The following is a 17,615-nucleotide window of genomic DNA, read 5'->3' on the forward strand; positions in this document are numbered from 1 at the left end:
CTAGAAAAAGTGGTGTCCGCTCAACTGGGCTCTTTCTTGAAAGAAAATGATATCGATGAAAAGTTTCAGTCAGGATTCAGGCCGCATCATAGCACTGGTGCGCTCGTTAAAATTACAAATGACTTACTTTTAGCATCTGACCAAGGCTGTATCTCAATACTAGTTTTACTTGATCTTAGTGTTGCGTTCGATACTATAGATCACACAATACTCTTAGATCGACTACAAAATTATACTGGTGTTCAAGGACAAGCATTAAGTTGGTTCAGATCATACTTATCTGACCGCTACCATTTTGTCTATTTAAATGGAGAAAAATCGATCATAACTCCAGTAAACTATGGAGTGCCGCAGGGATCTGTGTTGGGCCCTCTGTTATTCTCAATATATATGATGCCACTTGGAAATATTATAAGGAAACATGGAATTAGTTTCCATTGTTATGCTGATGACACTCAAATCTATATTTCATCACGGCCGGATGAAAACGCTAAATTATCCAAATTGACAGAGTGTGTTAAAGATATAAAAGATTGGATGACGCGTAATTTTCTATTATTAAATCCAGACAAGACAGAGGTAATACTTATCGGTTCAAAAAACCGCCCACAGAACCTCTCACAATACAACTTTGACATCGTAGGATGTCCTGTTACTTTATCCTCTACAGTAAAAGACCTGGGTGTTATACTCGATTGTAACCTGTCTTTTGAAAATCATATTTCGTATGTTACAAAAACAGCCTTTTTCCACCTTAGAAACATTGCTAAGCTACGTAATATGCTATCAGTTTCTGATGCAGAAAAGTTAGTTCATGCATTCATGACCTCGAGACTAGATTACTGTAATGCTTTATTAGCCGGTTGTCCTGCATCCTCAATAAACAAGCTACAGTTAGTCCAAAATGCAGCCGCTAGAGTTCTTACTAGATCAAGAAAATATGATCATATAACACCGATTTTATCATCACTACATTGGCTACCTATAAAGTTCCGTATTAATTATAAGGTATTGCTACTGACTTATAAAGCCCTAAACGGCTTAGCTCCAGTCTATTTAGCGGATCTTCTATCACCCTATAATCCATCGCGCTCTTTAAGATCAATAAATTCAAGGCTTTTGGTCATACCTAGGATGTCCAGATCAACCAAAGGAGGGAGAGCATTTTCACATTTGGCTCCAAAACTCTGGAATAGCCTTCCTGATACTGTTCGTTGCTCGGACTCACTCTCCCAGTTTAAAACTAGATTAAAGACGCATCTTTTCAGCCAGGCATTCATATAATATTGTTAATCTCACAGTTTCAAACTACAATCCGGCCTCTAGTTCATAAATGCCAGAGGAGAACTGGCCCCCGACTGAGCCTGGGTTCTCCCAAGGTTTTTTTTTTTTTCTCCATTAGGTCACCTGATGGAGTTTTAGGACACCATTAGGCCGCTTGATGGAGTTTTTTCGGTTCCTTGCCACTGTTGCCTTTGGCTTGCTCAGTTGGGGATATTTTGGGGATATTTAATTTTATTCTATCAATCAATAAATTCCACTAGAAACAAACTTTGTTGTATTATTTTATTTTAATACTGTGAAGCTGCTTTGATACAATCTGTATTGTGAAAAGCGCTATACAAATATACTTGATTTGATTTGATTTGATTTGAAATTTAACTCAAAAAGTTTAGTTACTTTCTCAGACAGGTCCCTCACTTCGGTAACTGTCCATGCTGGATCTGTCCCTGTTGTTTTAAAAAGTAATCACGGAAAGCAAAACGAGGCATTAGCATGACGCATCCAGCTAGCCAGGCCGATAGACCGCTGTCTGATGGAGATTCAATTCAATTCAATTCAAATTTATTTGTATAGCGCTTTTCACAATACATATTGTTTCAAAGCAGCTTTACAGAAAGTGCATTTCAGAAATGTACATAGAAAAATACAGTTAGTTAATCATACATTAATTTAGGGCATAAACATATCGCCAGCATCGAGTCGTCTCTTCACAGGCGTCGAGTCGTCTCTTCACAGGCTTCGAGTCGTCTCTGCACGGGTGTGGGGGCATCTGTAGTTTCCATGGGAGGCTGGATACAAACTGGAGCTGACAATCTGTGTTTACCTCGGGACTAGCGTCCCGAGATAACAACAGAAAAGCAGATGGGAAATAATTAGCGTAGCTGCTGTTCATAACAATAATGCATTCAATCTGATTCAACTGTAATATAAAAGGTAAGTATTATGTGAATGCTTGGCTAAAGAAATGCGTCTTTAATCTAGTTTTAAACTGGGACAGCGAGTCTGAGCCTCGAACAATATCAGGAAGGCTATTCCACAGTTTCGGAGCTAAATGTGAAAATGCCCTCCCTCCTTTAGTGGACTTAGATATCCTAGGAATGACCAGAAGCCTCGAATTTAGTGATCTTAAAGAGCGTGATGGATTGTAGGGCGTTAGAAGTTCCGTTAAATACCCAGGAGCTAAACCATTTAGGGCTTTATAGGTCATTAGTAATACTTTGTAATTGATACGGAACTTTATAGGTAACCAATGTAGAGATGATAGAATTGGTGTTATATGGTCATATTTCCTTGACCTAGTAAGAACTCTAGCAGCTGCATTTTGTACTAACTGTAGCTTGTTTATTGAGGATGCAGGACAACCAGCTAATAAAGCATTACAGTAATGGGCAATTCCGCGCAAAACTGTCACATCCATAACACCAACACAATGCAATAGTATTTAGTTGGCGTTATGGATGTGACATTTTTGCGTGGAATTGCCCTAATCTAGTCTCGAGGTCATGAATGCATGAACTAACTTTTCTGCATCAGAAACTGATAGCATGTTACGTAGCTTAGCAATGTTTCTAAGGTGGAAAAAGTCTGTTCTTGTAACATATGAAATATGACTTTCGAAAGACAAGTTGCGGTCTAATATAACACCCAGGTCTTTTACTGTAGAGGATAAAGTAACAGGACATCCTTCTAAAGTAAAGTTGTATTGTAAGAGGTTTTGTGGGCAGTTTTTTTGACCAATAAGTAATACCTCCGTTTTATCTGAATTTAATAGCAGAAAATTACACGTCATCCAGTATTTTATATCTTTAACACACTCTGTCAATTTAGATAATTTATTGTTTTCATCTGGTCGTGATGAAATATATAATTGAGTGTCATCAGCATAACAGTGGAAATTAATTCCATGTTTTCTTATAATATTACCAAGTGGCAGCATATATATTGAGAATAATAGAGGGCCTAACACAGATCCCTGCGGCACTCCATTGTTTACTGACGTTATCTTCGATTTTTCCCCATTTAAACAGACAAAATGGTAGCGGTCTGATAAGTACGATCTAAACCATCTTAATGCCTGTCCATGAACACCAGTGTAGTTTTGTAGTCGATCTAAGAGTATCGTGTGATCTATAGTATCGAACGCAGCACTAAGATCGAGTAAAACTAGTATTGAGATACAGCCTTGGTCAGAAGCTAGAAGTAAATCATTTGTAATTTTAACGAGCGCAGTTTCTGTGATAGGCGCGCGCGGGCGCGGGCGGGCACGTGCAGCTTGGGGCGCTAACAGAAGCGCCCATAGCTGACTAGATTTGAGCTCGCTGATTGGCTACAGTTTATGTCAAACATGTATATCTTAAATCAGCAATTGGCTAAGCTGCTCCACAGACCCGCCTCTCTGGGGCGATTTCTCCAGCGCCCCAGAGCTGATGAGACGTGCACGCAGGTGGAGGAGACGTGTTGAAAAAATAGACATTTTTAATTTCTATCATATTTTTCACATATACTGGGTGTATTTAATATCTTAAACACACAAATACTGACAATTTGTATGTATGATTTATGTATGTATTTACTTATTTATTTAATGAGTGTGGCTCATAAACTATGGTCTGGCTCATGGGGGGGCGGCGCCCTAGCGCCCTCTATTGGCCAGCCGCCCCTGACAGAGGTACTAATCATCAAAAAACCGCCCACAAAACCTCTCACACTACAACTTTAACATAGTAGGATGTCCTGTTACTTTATCCTCTACAGTAAAAGACCTAGGTGTTATACTAGACTGCAACCTGTCTTTTGAAAATCATATTTCATATGTTACAAGAACAGCCTTTTTCCACCTTAGAAACATTGCTAAGCTACGTAACATGCTATCAGTTTCTGATGCAGAAAAATTAGTTCATGCATTCATGACCTCGAGACTAGATTACTGTAATGCTTTATTAGCCAGTTGTCCTGCATCCTCAATAAACAAGCTACAGTTAGTCCAAAATGCCGCCGCTAGAGTTCTTACTAGATCAAGAAAATATGATCATATAACACTAATTTTATCATCACTACATTGGTTACCTATTAAGTTCCGTATTAATTACAAGGTATTGCTACTGACTTATAAAGCCCTAAACGGTTTAGCTCCAGTCTATTTAACGGATCTTCTATCGCCCTATAATCCATCGCGCTCTTTAAGATCACTAAATTCGAGGCTTTTGGTCATACCTAGGATATCCAGATCCACCAAAGGAGGGAGAACATTTTCACATTTAGCTCCAAAACTCTGGAATAGTCTTCCTGATACTGTTCGTTGCTCAGACTCGCTCTCCCAGTTTAAAACTAGATTAAAGACGCATCTCTTCAGCCAGGCATTCATATAATACTTTTAATCTTACAGTTAAATCCAACCTCTAGTTCATAAACGCCAGAGGAGAACTGGAACTTGGGGTTCTCCCAAGGTTTTTTTTTTTCTCCATTAGGTCACCTGATGGAGTTTTTCGGTTCCTTGCCACTGTTGCCTTTGGCTTGCTCAGTTGGGGATATTTGGGATATTTAATTTAATTAATCAATCAACAATACTATTGATCAGCATTACCAAACGTGGACATTTTCCACTAGAAACAAGCATTGATGTATTATTTTAATTTAATACTGTGAAGCTGCTTTGATACAATCTGTATTGTGAAAAGCGCTATATAAATAAACTTGACTTGACTGAAACCTTCCGTTCGTCTCAGTATTATAAGGCTGATCTGTACAACAAAAGATAAAAAAAAAAGTAATTACTTAACGAGTTAGTTTAATGAGTTAGTTCACCAAAACATATACAAATCAGCCATCAGTTTCTCCCAACATATTATCAAATGATACCAGGGTGAGAAAATGATGTGTTTTTTTGGTGAAATTCAAGTACTTATTTGTACCAACACGATCCCATAAAATGCTTACCTCAGGAATCAATTCACACATTAAAAGGTCGATATGTTCAAGCTTTATGTCCTTCTTTTGCTCAAACACAATGTTGTCGATGTGTCCTAGAAGTTCCTCAACGTGCTGACAAGGCTGGATGAAAGCTCTTAGGTTTTGCCATTTTCCCAGTCTTCATTTACCACCATTTGTTCCTCGTGGGTTTCAGCGAGCCTTTCACAATTCCTTGAAACAACTCCTGAAAAAAAAAATTTAGTATAGCAAACAATATCTAGCCATTTTAAATTTTGTAAAGTCTTAGGCTATATATACCTGAATTTCAGTATCACTGACAAGAGAACAAATTCCTTTTTTTTCCACCTCCTCGACTGTCCTATATTTTAAAAATCATCGATCTACTTGATTTATTAAACTTTTAAGTTGATTTATATGAATGAGGACACACATTTTACACATACCTTTTATACGTCATATGCTGAACAGCATATGCTGCCATTGATGATGCGTGATATCTTCTCAGATGCCACAGATCGTCTCCCTGTATCACCTCGTTTTTCATAGAGGCCCATTTGTCCCTCACCTCCATTTCTGCCATCTAATGCAATAAACACAGTTGTTAAAGTAATGTAGATAAAAATAAAATAAAATAAATAAATACAATTTAAATTAAAAATAAAAATTTATTTAACTTACTGTACAAACCAAAACCCCACAGTTGTTAGAGTCAGCCAGCCTCCACTGTTCTGGGTACTCAACAGTCCATTTTCCCAAGTCCCAAGTATTTCGGAAGGCATTGCTTTTGTACAAAAGAAAAAAGAAATTAATAAATGTACATTAGTAAATAAAGATCACAATTTTGACATTTACAAAGGACATAATACCATAGTATAGCCAGGTCCATCGCAGAAATTGACTTGTAGTTGCCAGTGGGGTCGTAAACTCGAATACGATTAAGCAAACCATCCAAGACCTTTACAACATAAACAGAAACCGCTTTAACCAGAGTAACAACTGTTGAGTAAAAATGTATTTTTTTATCCATACATACCCACAAAATTAAGTGGTTTCCCTTTTCGGGGCTCTGTCCACCAACAATTCTTGGAATAAGGACTGTGTCATTCTCATCAAGGTCCTTTAAAATATTTTTAAGTTAATAAGTAAGTAAATGTGTCCCCTGCCCCTGAAATTTATTTAATAGATTTTCATTTACCTTCAGACAAGAAATGTGACTGTCATCCACATGTTTCTTGATAGTGAAGGATCGCCACCAGAGCACGAACGTGTGCACCTGTAAAGCAGTTCCACCATGTGCTTTACAGAGCTGTGCAATCCTTGTGTCAAGAATCTAAAAGAAATAGTAGATTTCAATAAAATGTTGTTGAATAATATAAGTACATATAGGAGGTTCGTGTACAAACGACCATACAAATAAGCTGCATTGGACGCATATGGAGGGCTCGCCTGAGTCCCAAAATTTCTCCAATCATGCATTCATGTCTATGTCTCAGCACCCTCTAACAGAATCCACGGTTTCGAGAATATCCGAGAAACTTTATTTTTCGACCCAAAAAAACTATAAGGTGTATAGATTACACTATACATAATATAATAATATCCCTTATAGATATTTTGGGTCGAAAAATAAAGTTTCTTGGATATTCTTGAAATCTTGGATTCTGTTAGAGGGTGCTGAGACATAGACATGAATGCATGATTGGAGGCTCTAGAGCCTTCCAGAGCTGAGATATGGAGATCCCACAAAGCATTTATTCCATTGGGGGCAAATAGAGACTCACATACAGTGAAATTTTGGGATGAAATTTGGCCTTTTTGCAGCTTTTTGTTTGGACGTTTTCTGGAAACCGGGACTAATTAGAGCTATTACAAATATGTTATCAAATTAAAATTAAAATTAAAATTCTAACGTCGTCATTCAGCCATGGGAAACTTTTCTTCTGTGGACACAGTGTCTCGAAATCTTCAACTGTGGCCTGGCATCTCAGAAACTGAATGAGTGGCCGCTTTCTGTCGGTTTCCTCACTCAAAATTCTCATATACATTTCCTAGAAAAAAAAATTCTTTGTAATTGTCTTACATATATAATATTATATAATATATAACAGACTTCCATTTATTTGACATCTTACCTCTTCTAGCTCCAAGATGTGAAAGCGATCCACTGAAAACTGTTTTTTTTTTTTTTTTAATTTCTGTAAACACATTTGGATCAGTCACAAATCTTTGTCAAAGTTACTTATTCAACTTTTTTAAAAGCAAATCAAATAAAGCATACCTGTGCGTGATGCATCACCTCCTGCCATGTCTGTCTTCAGGCAGTAATAATCATGGTCATCATGAATATTCACTGAAAAAGGTTGTATATGTAATATTTTAAATTTGCCATAAACATGTGTTTGCCATGTGCTCCTCTTGTCCTGCCTCCTTGTTTTCTGTTACCACGCCCCCTTGTTTAGTTCTCGTCTTGCCCTCATTTCACTAATTGTGCTCACCTGATCCTCATGTGCTTTGGTCCCTTTCATTAATTGTGCTCACCTGATCCTTATGTGCTCTAGTCCCTTTATATTGTGCTTCTTTTCCCCTTGTCTTTGCTGGTTCGTTTTGGTGTGTTGTCTGGGTTCCATGTGTGTATTAAGTTTCCACAGAAATTGACAACTTCTGGAGATCGTTTGGAGTTATCTTCATTCTGGTTCCTGTTTGGCTTCCACTCAGCATTATTCACACCACTCATCCTCCGTTGTTTTATGTCCTGGTTGCCTGCTGGTTAAACGTGGTGTTTTGAGTATCCTCATCTGTACAAACTGTCCATAATAAACTGTTTGCTCTCTGTTCATTCTGCGCCTGGGTTCTCTCTCTTTGAAGCGTGACATCAAATACCTCTCTTCCCATCCCATACATGAAAAAATACATGCCGTGTTGGTGATATCATATTTTATATATATTAAAATATTCTTATATATATAGGCTATAAGCAGAAGTAGTAGAACCTCGGATGCAGGAGAAACAGTGTGGTTTTCGTCCAGGCCGTGGAACACTGGACCAGCTCTATACCCTCTACAGGGTGCTGGAGGGTTCATGGGAGTTTGCCCAACCAGTCCACATGTGTTTTGTGGATTTCGAGAAGGCATTCGACTGTGTCCCTCGTGGCGGCCTGTGGAGGGTGCTCCGGGAGTATGGGGTCCGGGGTCCTTTACTAAGGGCTGTCCGGTCCCTGTATGACCGAAGCAGGAGCTTGGTTCGCATTGCCGGCAGTAAGTCAGACTTCTTCCCGGTGCATGTTGGACTCCGGCAGGGCTGCCCTTTGTCGCCGGTTCTGTTCATAATTTTTATGGACAGAATTTCTAGGCGCAGCCAGGGGCCGGAGGGTGTCAGGTTTGGGGACCACACGATTTCGTCTCTGCTCTTTGCAGATGATGTTGTCGTGTTGGCTTCATCAAACCAGGACCTTCAGCATGCACTGGGACGGTTTGCAGCCGAGTGTGAAGCGGCTGGGATGAGAATCAGCACCTCCAAATCCGAGGCCATGGTCCTCAGTCGGAAAAGGGTGGCTTGCCCACTTCAGGTTGGTGGAGAGTTCCTGCCTCAAGTGGAGGAGTTTAAGTATCTTTGGGTTTTGTTCACGAGTGAGGGAAGGATGGAACGGGAGATTGACAGACGGATCGGTGCAGCTTCTGCAGTAATGCGGTCGATGTACCGGTCTGTCGTGGTGAAGAAAGAGCTGAGCCGCAAGGCGAAACTCTCGTTTTACCGGTCAATCTACGTTCCTACTCTCACCTATGGTCATGAGCTTTGGGTCATGACCGAAAGGACAAGATCCCGGATACAGGCGGCCGAAATGAGCTTTCTCCGCAGAGTGGCTGGGCGATCCCTTAGAGATAGGGTGAGAAGCTCGGTCACTCGGGAGGAGCTCAGAGTAGAGCCGCTGCTCCTCCACATCGAGAGGGGTCAGCTGAGGTGGCTCGGGCATCTGTTCCGGATGCCTCCTGGACGCCTTCCCGGGAAGGTGTTCCGGGCGCGTCCCACTGGGAGGAGACCCCGGAGAAGACCTAGGACACGCTGGAGAGACTATGTCTCCCGGCTGGCCTGGGAACGCCTCGGTGTCCCCCCGGAAGAGCTGGAAGAAGTGTCTAGGGAAGTCTGGGCATCTCTGCTTAGACTGCTGCCCCCGCGACCCGGCCCCGGATAAGCGGGAGAAGATGGATATATAGGCTATATAAAATAAAATAAAATGACACAACCCTGTCTCTTTTTGTTAAATTTCAGTTTTATTGATCAATAATAGCAATTATGAAACTATAAGTAGCCTAAAAGTTATAAGAAGCCATACAAGTCAAGAAATAAATTAAACGATTCAGTCAAACATAAGTTAGCAGGCTACAACGTTAAAGATAAATAGCCTAAATAATTAAACGTTATATAGTTATAAAACTAAACTTTGCCCTTAGCCAAAACGATTTGCCAGGGAACAAATTATAGATTAATGAGATCAAAGATCGTCTGTTAGACATAGCCTACACAAGACGAATTATATCTCGTTTACTCCACTAACCTAGAGACATCAGCCAGCGGCAAACGTCAGCACTAGCCGAGGAAAGGGTGTTCCAGGCGGGATACATGAGCGCTGAACGCCCGGTGATCCCTTGGATCTCACAACTCCGAAAACGGCACATCAAAATTTTAAATAGGTGCCATCTATATAAACAAACAACATATTTGAGATTAAAACAACTTCATTCTCGACTGAAAAACTCTTAAAACTACATTTCGTGACACAATAACAGTAGTATTTTTAAATTTCGCGGTCTTTCTCCTCTGCTATTGACGCAACTTGAGATTTTAAATATTAGCTATAGAATATACACAATTTACAATATACAATTTAATTTAATCTTACCTTGCATATAGCAGCGGGAGTTAGCATTCTACATAAAGCTACCACATAATAACACTAAAACAGCTCACATTAGCTACAAGTTATCGCGAGAACAGATTTAGATCAGGCATACTACTGGCATACTAATGGGGTCCTACGCCCGGACTCAACACCGAGTAACCGGATAATTCACCACACCTGCAGTTCGGAAAAAAAAATCTTTGAATGCAAGTCTATGGGAACATGGGTCTATGGGATTTTCGGCCATAGTGAAATCGCCCAAAAAGAGGCGGTACTCCACAGACCGTGACTTGGTGCTGATTGGACTATATCCAGAGGCAGAACAACAGTGAGTGACTGCTAGCATAACTCTTTGGTTGAATGAGATTGTGATTGAAAAAGTCCCTTTCACACTTTGGTGGTGTGTTGCCCAATCGCCCTAATGAAGAAACCGCCGCTGCTTGTTTGTTTATATCCATAATTAATTGATAACTGATTCCCTTACAAGAATTTTTGGCTAAAAAGTCACCGAATCGATTTCAAGTCACTGAATCGTTTCGGTTCGGATCGTTCTAAATGAACCAATATCGTGCTTGAATCGTATCGACAACCACGAATCATGATACGAATCGAATCGTTGTTAAAACGAATCGTTACGCCCCTATTATTCATATTCCTGTGAATGAAGCTCCAACTTATTGGGTATGGCAATTCCTAAAAATGAGCAGAATTTAATCCAGTGCAGATTTATTATTTGGTTACAGAGGAATTTGTCTCTCAAAAGGTCAAAGGTCGTGCTCTGCTGGCTAAAGAGGAAGGTACACTCTTAGAAGAAATGTGTAGAGAAATTACACAAATTATGTGTAGCACTCTTGTTTACACATGTTGTGTCAATATTAGATAATATGTTGGAAGAGTTCAGCTGTTTTACACAGTAATGTGTAGTTTTAAAATTAAAATGAAATTAACATGAGTCCACTGGAGGAACACTTGGAGAATCCAAATGCAGTTTAGCATGGAATTGGAATTGGAATTGGACTTGGACTTGGACTTGGACTTGGACTTGGACTTGCACTAGCACTAGCACTAGCACTGGAAACGATACTTGACCTTGACAAAGACACATGGCAAACATGAGGGCTTAAATACACACAAGGACTAATAACGAGACACACCTGAAAGCAATGAACACAAAGAACCAATGAGAACATAGGACAGCTGACAAGGGGAGCCAAAAATGAACCAAAAACCAAAACATGACACAAAACTCAAAACTAGACATGGCAGTAGAATGATCTTTACAGATTAGATTTACACACTTTTAGTGTGTCAGCTATCTGAACAGTAGCCAGCCCATAAGGACTGGCCATTTCGGTTACAATTTTATACTGTTGTTGTCTTGCTGTTATAGTCTATTCACCCAAAACTCTGATGCTTCAAAACATTTACAGAGATCATATAATAAATCCACATAAATAAATGGATTTAATCCAAGTCTTATAAAGAGACATCGCTTAATATGATGAAAAGATTTAATTTCAGATTTAATTTTATTTAAACACTCAAATTGTATTAACATATCTTAATTTGTGTTCTGAAGATGAACAAAAGTCTTCTGGGTTAGGAACAACATCAGGGTGAGTAATTGATGATAAAATGTAAATTAAAACTTAAGCGCAGTGCTAAATGTACTCTCGGGTTCTGTAAACAGTAATAATTTCGCCCACCATCTTTTTTTTGATCGGCTGCCATTTTGACATTGATGAGAGAATTCCCCTCGCCTAAAAAACAACTTTCTGCTACGAAAGACGGAGGAGACACATCACGGCGGTGACTGCTAATGAGATTCTTAAGGTAAGGTGAACTTGACGTCGTTTTTAACCTATATTTATGTGCGAAAACTACATTTTTCTGCTGCTGTTACGTTTTTCTCAATATTAGCTTTAGATGTTGTCAATGAAAAGTGAAATTGTGCCAGTGAATGACATAATAAAAAAGTGTAATTGGGGTTTACTTGGTATTGATTATGTCTAAAGTGTAACTGCATTCGATATGAAAATAAACGTTAACGATCAAGCGCTATGGGGAAATGTTTTGGTACCATTTTAGCAGGCTGGAAACATAAATGTTAATTGTCAAAATGGCATAGACAGTTAATTGCAAAATTCTAATGATTGCTTGTGCTGGGGCTCACGACCTCTCGACTGAACCATGTACGCCTGGCACAAAATGTGGCTCATATGGCCTGATATTGTGTTAGCCAGAAATGACCAGGCCACACAGAAGAACAAATCGATCAGAGAAAAGGTAGTTCAGATTTGTAAGAATATGAATGCTGGTGTATGAATGTGGAGCTGCAGGATTATTACATGAAGTTTGATGTAACAAAGTTTGGGAAGAGCACGTTCAGGTAATCAACCAATCATCAGCACAAGAGGAAGCCGGTATTAATATGTAATGACTCAATGACTCCTGGGTCTTTAGTCACTGGACAACGGACCAAAGCTGTACTTGTTTGCATCTATGAAGACAATACAGAAACATGCAAAGATTTTCCACATCTGAGATGCTTCACAACTTTTGGAAAACTGTAACTCAGAATTTCCCCATCCTGTTCAGTTAGAGCGGTTTCTGAAATATGACAAAGACTTCAATGACTACATTGATTGTGACATCAGCACAACTGTGCAAGACTATGGCAGATTTCCAGTTCATGTTGCCACTGAAGTCACTGTAGGGTACAAGTCCTCCCCATTCAGCCTCCCCGGATAGAGAACATTCAGGTGAGCACTGCAGGAAAACTCTAAATCATTCATTCATACTAAATCGTAAACTATCAAGTATTGATTTTTTGGGGCGTTAACTTCAGTTCATGAAACTCATGCTGATGTAAACAAAACTATCTTATTCGCTCTGACCGACAGATCCGATGCCCGCGCACAAAATACCCCTCAGACAGTGCGCCATCCCGATACACACATATACACAGAATTACAGTGTTTCAAAATATCTGTCTTGGCCAGTATTCATGCAAACATTCTCTGTTTTGTCTTAAGTTTATTTTTTGGAAAAATATTCGTAACATTATATTCAGTGATGAGGAATCGACTCTCAGTGTCGACTGTTGCTGTGTCTGAAATCGCTCACTTGTTTACTGATTCTCTAATCCAAAGCCTATATAGTGCATGGCGGTCGAGTGCACTAGAAGCAGGAGTGAACAAAATGATGAAGGAATTCGGACACTGACGAATCGCGTTAGAGAGCTGTCGCAGAAACCAGATTTTGACAGAGGGAGCGAGTCAACTTAATTTGTACACTTCAGGCACCTATATTTCCCACAATGCAGTACGATTGTGACATTACCACATATCTCGTCTAATCACCCAAACACACCTATATACATTTGGATGCTGCATTAAACAAATTTTAAAGGGAGAAAGAAATGTAAATAATGAATCAACTCCACAGCTGATTACAAGTGATCAAGGGCTTCCAATTCAGCCCATTGCAGTTTCCTCCAGTAGTGGGCACTTGTGAAACGTAAGTAATTTACACTTTTGTTTTCCACTACAGACGTGGTTTGGGTTTGCTCCGTCTTTACCGGATGGCTGCTGTACGGGTGTCTGTGGCCTTCAGTTCGGGATTGTGTGAACGTTGACTGCTGTGAACTATTAAAGGGACGTCCTGTGATGAACCTGATCCCGCAGATCTGTAACGGTCCGGCAGTGATGTCACCGCTGTTTTGACGATGTTCTGATAATACTGCGCTCAAATTACACCCTCATATTCCCTGCTTCACACACACACACACACACACACTACCTCAGTGAATGCTTCGCTCATATTTAAGATTATGAACTGCCGTGTGTTCTGCTTAGTTTGTTTGGAAGTTTTCTTGCTTTGTTGTTTTGAGCTTTTGTTTGCAGTGGGATCAGTGTGTTGTTGTTTTTGCTCTCTTTTATATATTTTCTTCTTTTGTATAATTTTGTCTATGTTTTGAACTGTTTTCTTTGGTAAATGTTCATTTGAATTTAATTGTTTTGATTTGTGTATATGTAAAACATTTTTTTTTTCCTTTTGTTTGTTTGATTTTGGTTAAAGACTACTGAATTTGGTTGTTTGTATTATTATTTTAAATTGTATTATTGTCTCTTTATTGGACTGGGCCTACTAATGTTTGATATCAAGGCTTTTTGGTGGATGAACATTTGCCATCCACCTGTCAACTTATATAATCATTTACTCATTTTTCTTCTCTCTGGAGTGAGTGAGTGTGTGTGTGTGTGTGTGTGTTTTTTGTAGGAACTGTGGCCTCTTAGGAAATTGACTGTTCTCCTCCCTTCTTGGTGGTGTTTACACCGTGTGCCGTGACTGATCACTTCACTGGGCCCTTGTGCTGTGCTGTGTGTGTGTGTGTGTGTGTGTGTGTGTATGCGCGAGCATGTAGTATGTGTGTGGGGAACATAGGTATCTTTTGTGAGGGTACCTCTTAAAAGAGGCCAGTTTACTTAATAAACCTTTTGTAATTTTGCATAAATACCCGTGTCTCCATTTCTTCCTGTCTTTAGTAGGGAACCTGTGCGCACATAATATTCTCTGGGTGAAATTCCCAGGGTGGTGTAGTCGAAGATCAAACATATGTTGTGTTCTTTGTCCCTTCAGAGCACAATCTATTTCGTTATTGAACTCTCTTTCCCTTTGTCTATTTCTTGTGGTTGCCACATATGTATTGCATTAATGTTTAGTATCTTGAACTCTCCTGTCCAAGCTCTTTTAAGACAATGATCATGTGTGTTTAGCGCCATCACCGTACCATTATAATGAGATGAATTCATTAAAGAGTCCCTTCTTTCTCGTTTATTTAATTGTGACATAATATTTGACCACGGATGTTTTTCATGACTTAAAATAATAAATATGTAGTTCATATAAAGTTACTCAGATCTATAATGATGCAAATCATTTGTAACTGTATGTTATCCAATTGTTGTTAATTTTTATATTCATTTCTTGCATGTGTATCATGTTTTTGTCTCGCACAGTTTCCCCTGCACTGCTCACAAGCTGAATTTAGCCAGATCTTTGATTGCAGTCTTTCCCTCTGTAGTGCGCAACGTAACTTGACGTGCTTCACCCAGTTATAATATCCGGTAGGCGCTGGTTGAATCAGAAACAAGGAACGTCTACTGGAGGGAGGAAATGGTGAGTGAACAGTCGACACAATTTTGTTCTGATTTAAAGAGAAAATTATATTGATAAAGAAAATTGTTCTGTTCGTGGTTTGTTTCAGAAAGATGAATGACAAATATGAACAATTGATAACAGTCAGTAAATCAAAACAGACATCACCGACTCTTGTTTATTTTAGGATGGGTGATTCAACAGCCTACCCAGTAAACACAGAACGTTCCCCTAACGTTCCCATATGGTTCCCATTTGGTTATTTTTTTGGGAACCAAATAAAGAACGTTCTCTGTAGGTTTTCTTTTTATTACCTAAAGAGAACCTTCCCAGAACGTTCCCTGCAGGTTATTTTTAGGTTTAATTTTTATAACCTAAAGAGAACGTTGTAACAAATACGACTCGGGGTAAATGTGAATTAGCTCAAGAATATAGGGAATTTTGGAAATATTAATAATTATGACTCATGGTCATAATTCATAAGTCGCATGTACATTTATTTTATCAATTATCGAGATTACCTTGTTCTGTAACTCGTCTGATCATCATTTATTCGTCCAGCGAATAAATGTAAGATTATTACAGTTAAGAAGGGGAGGTATCCCTTTACAAACTCCAAGAAAGTTTTATCTTCTGGCCACGAACATCAAACTTTCTGAGTTTATTAATTAAAACTACTCCATGTAGTCTATAATAACGAGCTTTGTAGCTTAGATCTTTTAGTTTCATTGACTTATAAGGTGGAATTTCAAACACAGAGACAGTGAAAAGTATTAATGAATTTTAATAAATGTAAGACTAGAGATTATATGGGCTACGTACGTAAAAATGCAAACAATAAACACAAACAAACATTTAACCGAACAAGAACATAAAACAATAATGTGGTCAGAATACATGAAAGAAAGAAAGAAATAGAGAGAAGGGAAAAGCTAGTAATTATTACATACAGAAACCTAGGCTCGCGAGACACCTGGAAACAGCTTTTATCAGATAATGTACTTGCGAGTTTCTGTGCTCTTTCTGGTGAGGCTGAGGCTGAGGCAGGACAGCGTGGACGGTGTCGATCCTGTTTCTGCTGCGTCTTCCGGTGCCGCGGGAAGCTTGAAAGGCTCACTGAATGTAACGTTACCGAGAAAGTTCAGATTCGTCTCCCGGGAAGGGGAAAGGCACGTATGAGCTTAGTTGCAAAGACCGGCAGCTATGACTCGAACATGTGTTGGTCCGAGGAGAAGGCCGGAGAGCCTTTCCAGAGGTTCCTGGAGAAGCGTTGCTGGGGAGGAGAGGAGGAGGTCAGAGCGATCGATAAGAGAAGAGGAGGGAGAAGATGAGGGGGTTTCTTCCTTTTATCAGACATCTGTTTACACCCTCTTCCCGAGGCCCAGCGAATCAGATTGTCTTTTCTAAAGCGGGAAAAATTCTCTTTGTGTGAAGAAAAACACGCCTCCTTTGACCATGTGTTTTATGAGGGAAAGGATCATATTTAGAAATATGATATTTCCTGGAACAAATGCATATTATTGTACTTTGCAGTCAAGATTCGACTCCGTTAGATGGAGAGGATTACAGAGATATCAAAAATAGAATATAGACGTTGTAGCAATGCACAGATACATTATTATGCATTAGTATAGGCATTTTAGTTCTATTAATGTTACAATAGGACATATATGCTTTCCTATGGTTTACACACAATAAAATTGTCAGCGTTTCCATTATGGCCAGTGACAACACTTGTGAAACACAGGAATACGTATTAAACATTTGAAGAGTTTTCTCTGAAATGTTCCATGAAAGTTCCATGTGTGTTAAGGTGTTGGAATGTTGGCTTGCAGAGGAACTGGATGAGATGCAGCTTTGGGGTCATAAAGTTTATGACCATGTCGAGGTCGGTTTACAAGACACTATTGAGGAACTTCTTTCAGTGAACATTTAGAATTCAAACCTATACTCTAGCAAACCACACCTCTATTATAAATTTGTAGGGGTGTGACGAGATCTCGTGTTACGAGATCTCGCGAGATTAAAACGCGACGAGATTTCTCGTCGAGGTGAAACTTTAGGCTTGTTTGAGATGCGCCTAGCCTCGCCTGAAATGTATGCGAGAGTAGGCGGCTGCAGTGAGGGGAGGAGTGAAAAAAGCGCAGGCAAGACGGACAGTTCTCTCTTCTCGCAATGGATCTGACACCTGTGAGATCAAAGATGGATATCGCGGGATTCACGATATTCACGCTCGTGCATGGTGTTGCTAATAAACTGGATGTAATTTAAGTTCTGTTGCTTTTATATTAAAATAAATAAAATGAACAAGACACCCAAAGTACTTGTTATTTAATTCCATTCC

The 17,615-nt window shown here is 39.4% G+C and overlaps 1 protein-coding gene across 1 annotated transcript; it reads right to left on the reverse strand.

The window, feature by feature from the left end:
* Positions 1–5,252: 5,252 nt before the first annotated feature.
* Positions 5,253–7,395, reverse strand: LOC311094511 (uncharacterized protein). Its single transcript, XM_084132506.1, has 9 exons — positions 7,347–7,395; positions 7,125–7,262; positions 6,410–6,544; positions 6,248–6,331; positions 6,081–6,169; positions 5,893–5,995; positions 5,658–5,794; positions 5,512–5,572; positions 5,253–5,437 (listed from the first exon to the last, which is right to left on the reverse strand). The coding sequence occupies exons 2-9, from the start codon at positions 7,257–7,259 to the stop codon at positions 5,378–5,380; spliced, it is 804 nt and encodes a 267-aa protein (XP_083988632.1). The 5' UTR covers positions 7,260–7,262; positions 7,347–7,395; the 3' UTR covers positions 5,253–5,377.
* Between the last annotated feature and the right edge of the window lie 10,220 nt (positions 7,396–17,615).

Source organism: Abramis brama (genome assembly GCF_963993115.1).
Source record: "Abramis brama genome assembly, chromosome: 13".
In the NCBI taxonomy this organism is placed as follows: domain Eukaryota; kingdom Metazoa; phylum Chordata; class Actinopteri; order Cypriniformes; family Leuciscidae; genus Abramis; species Abramis brama.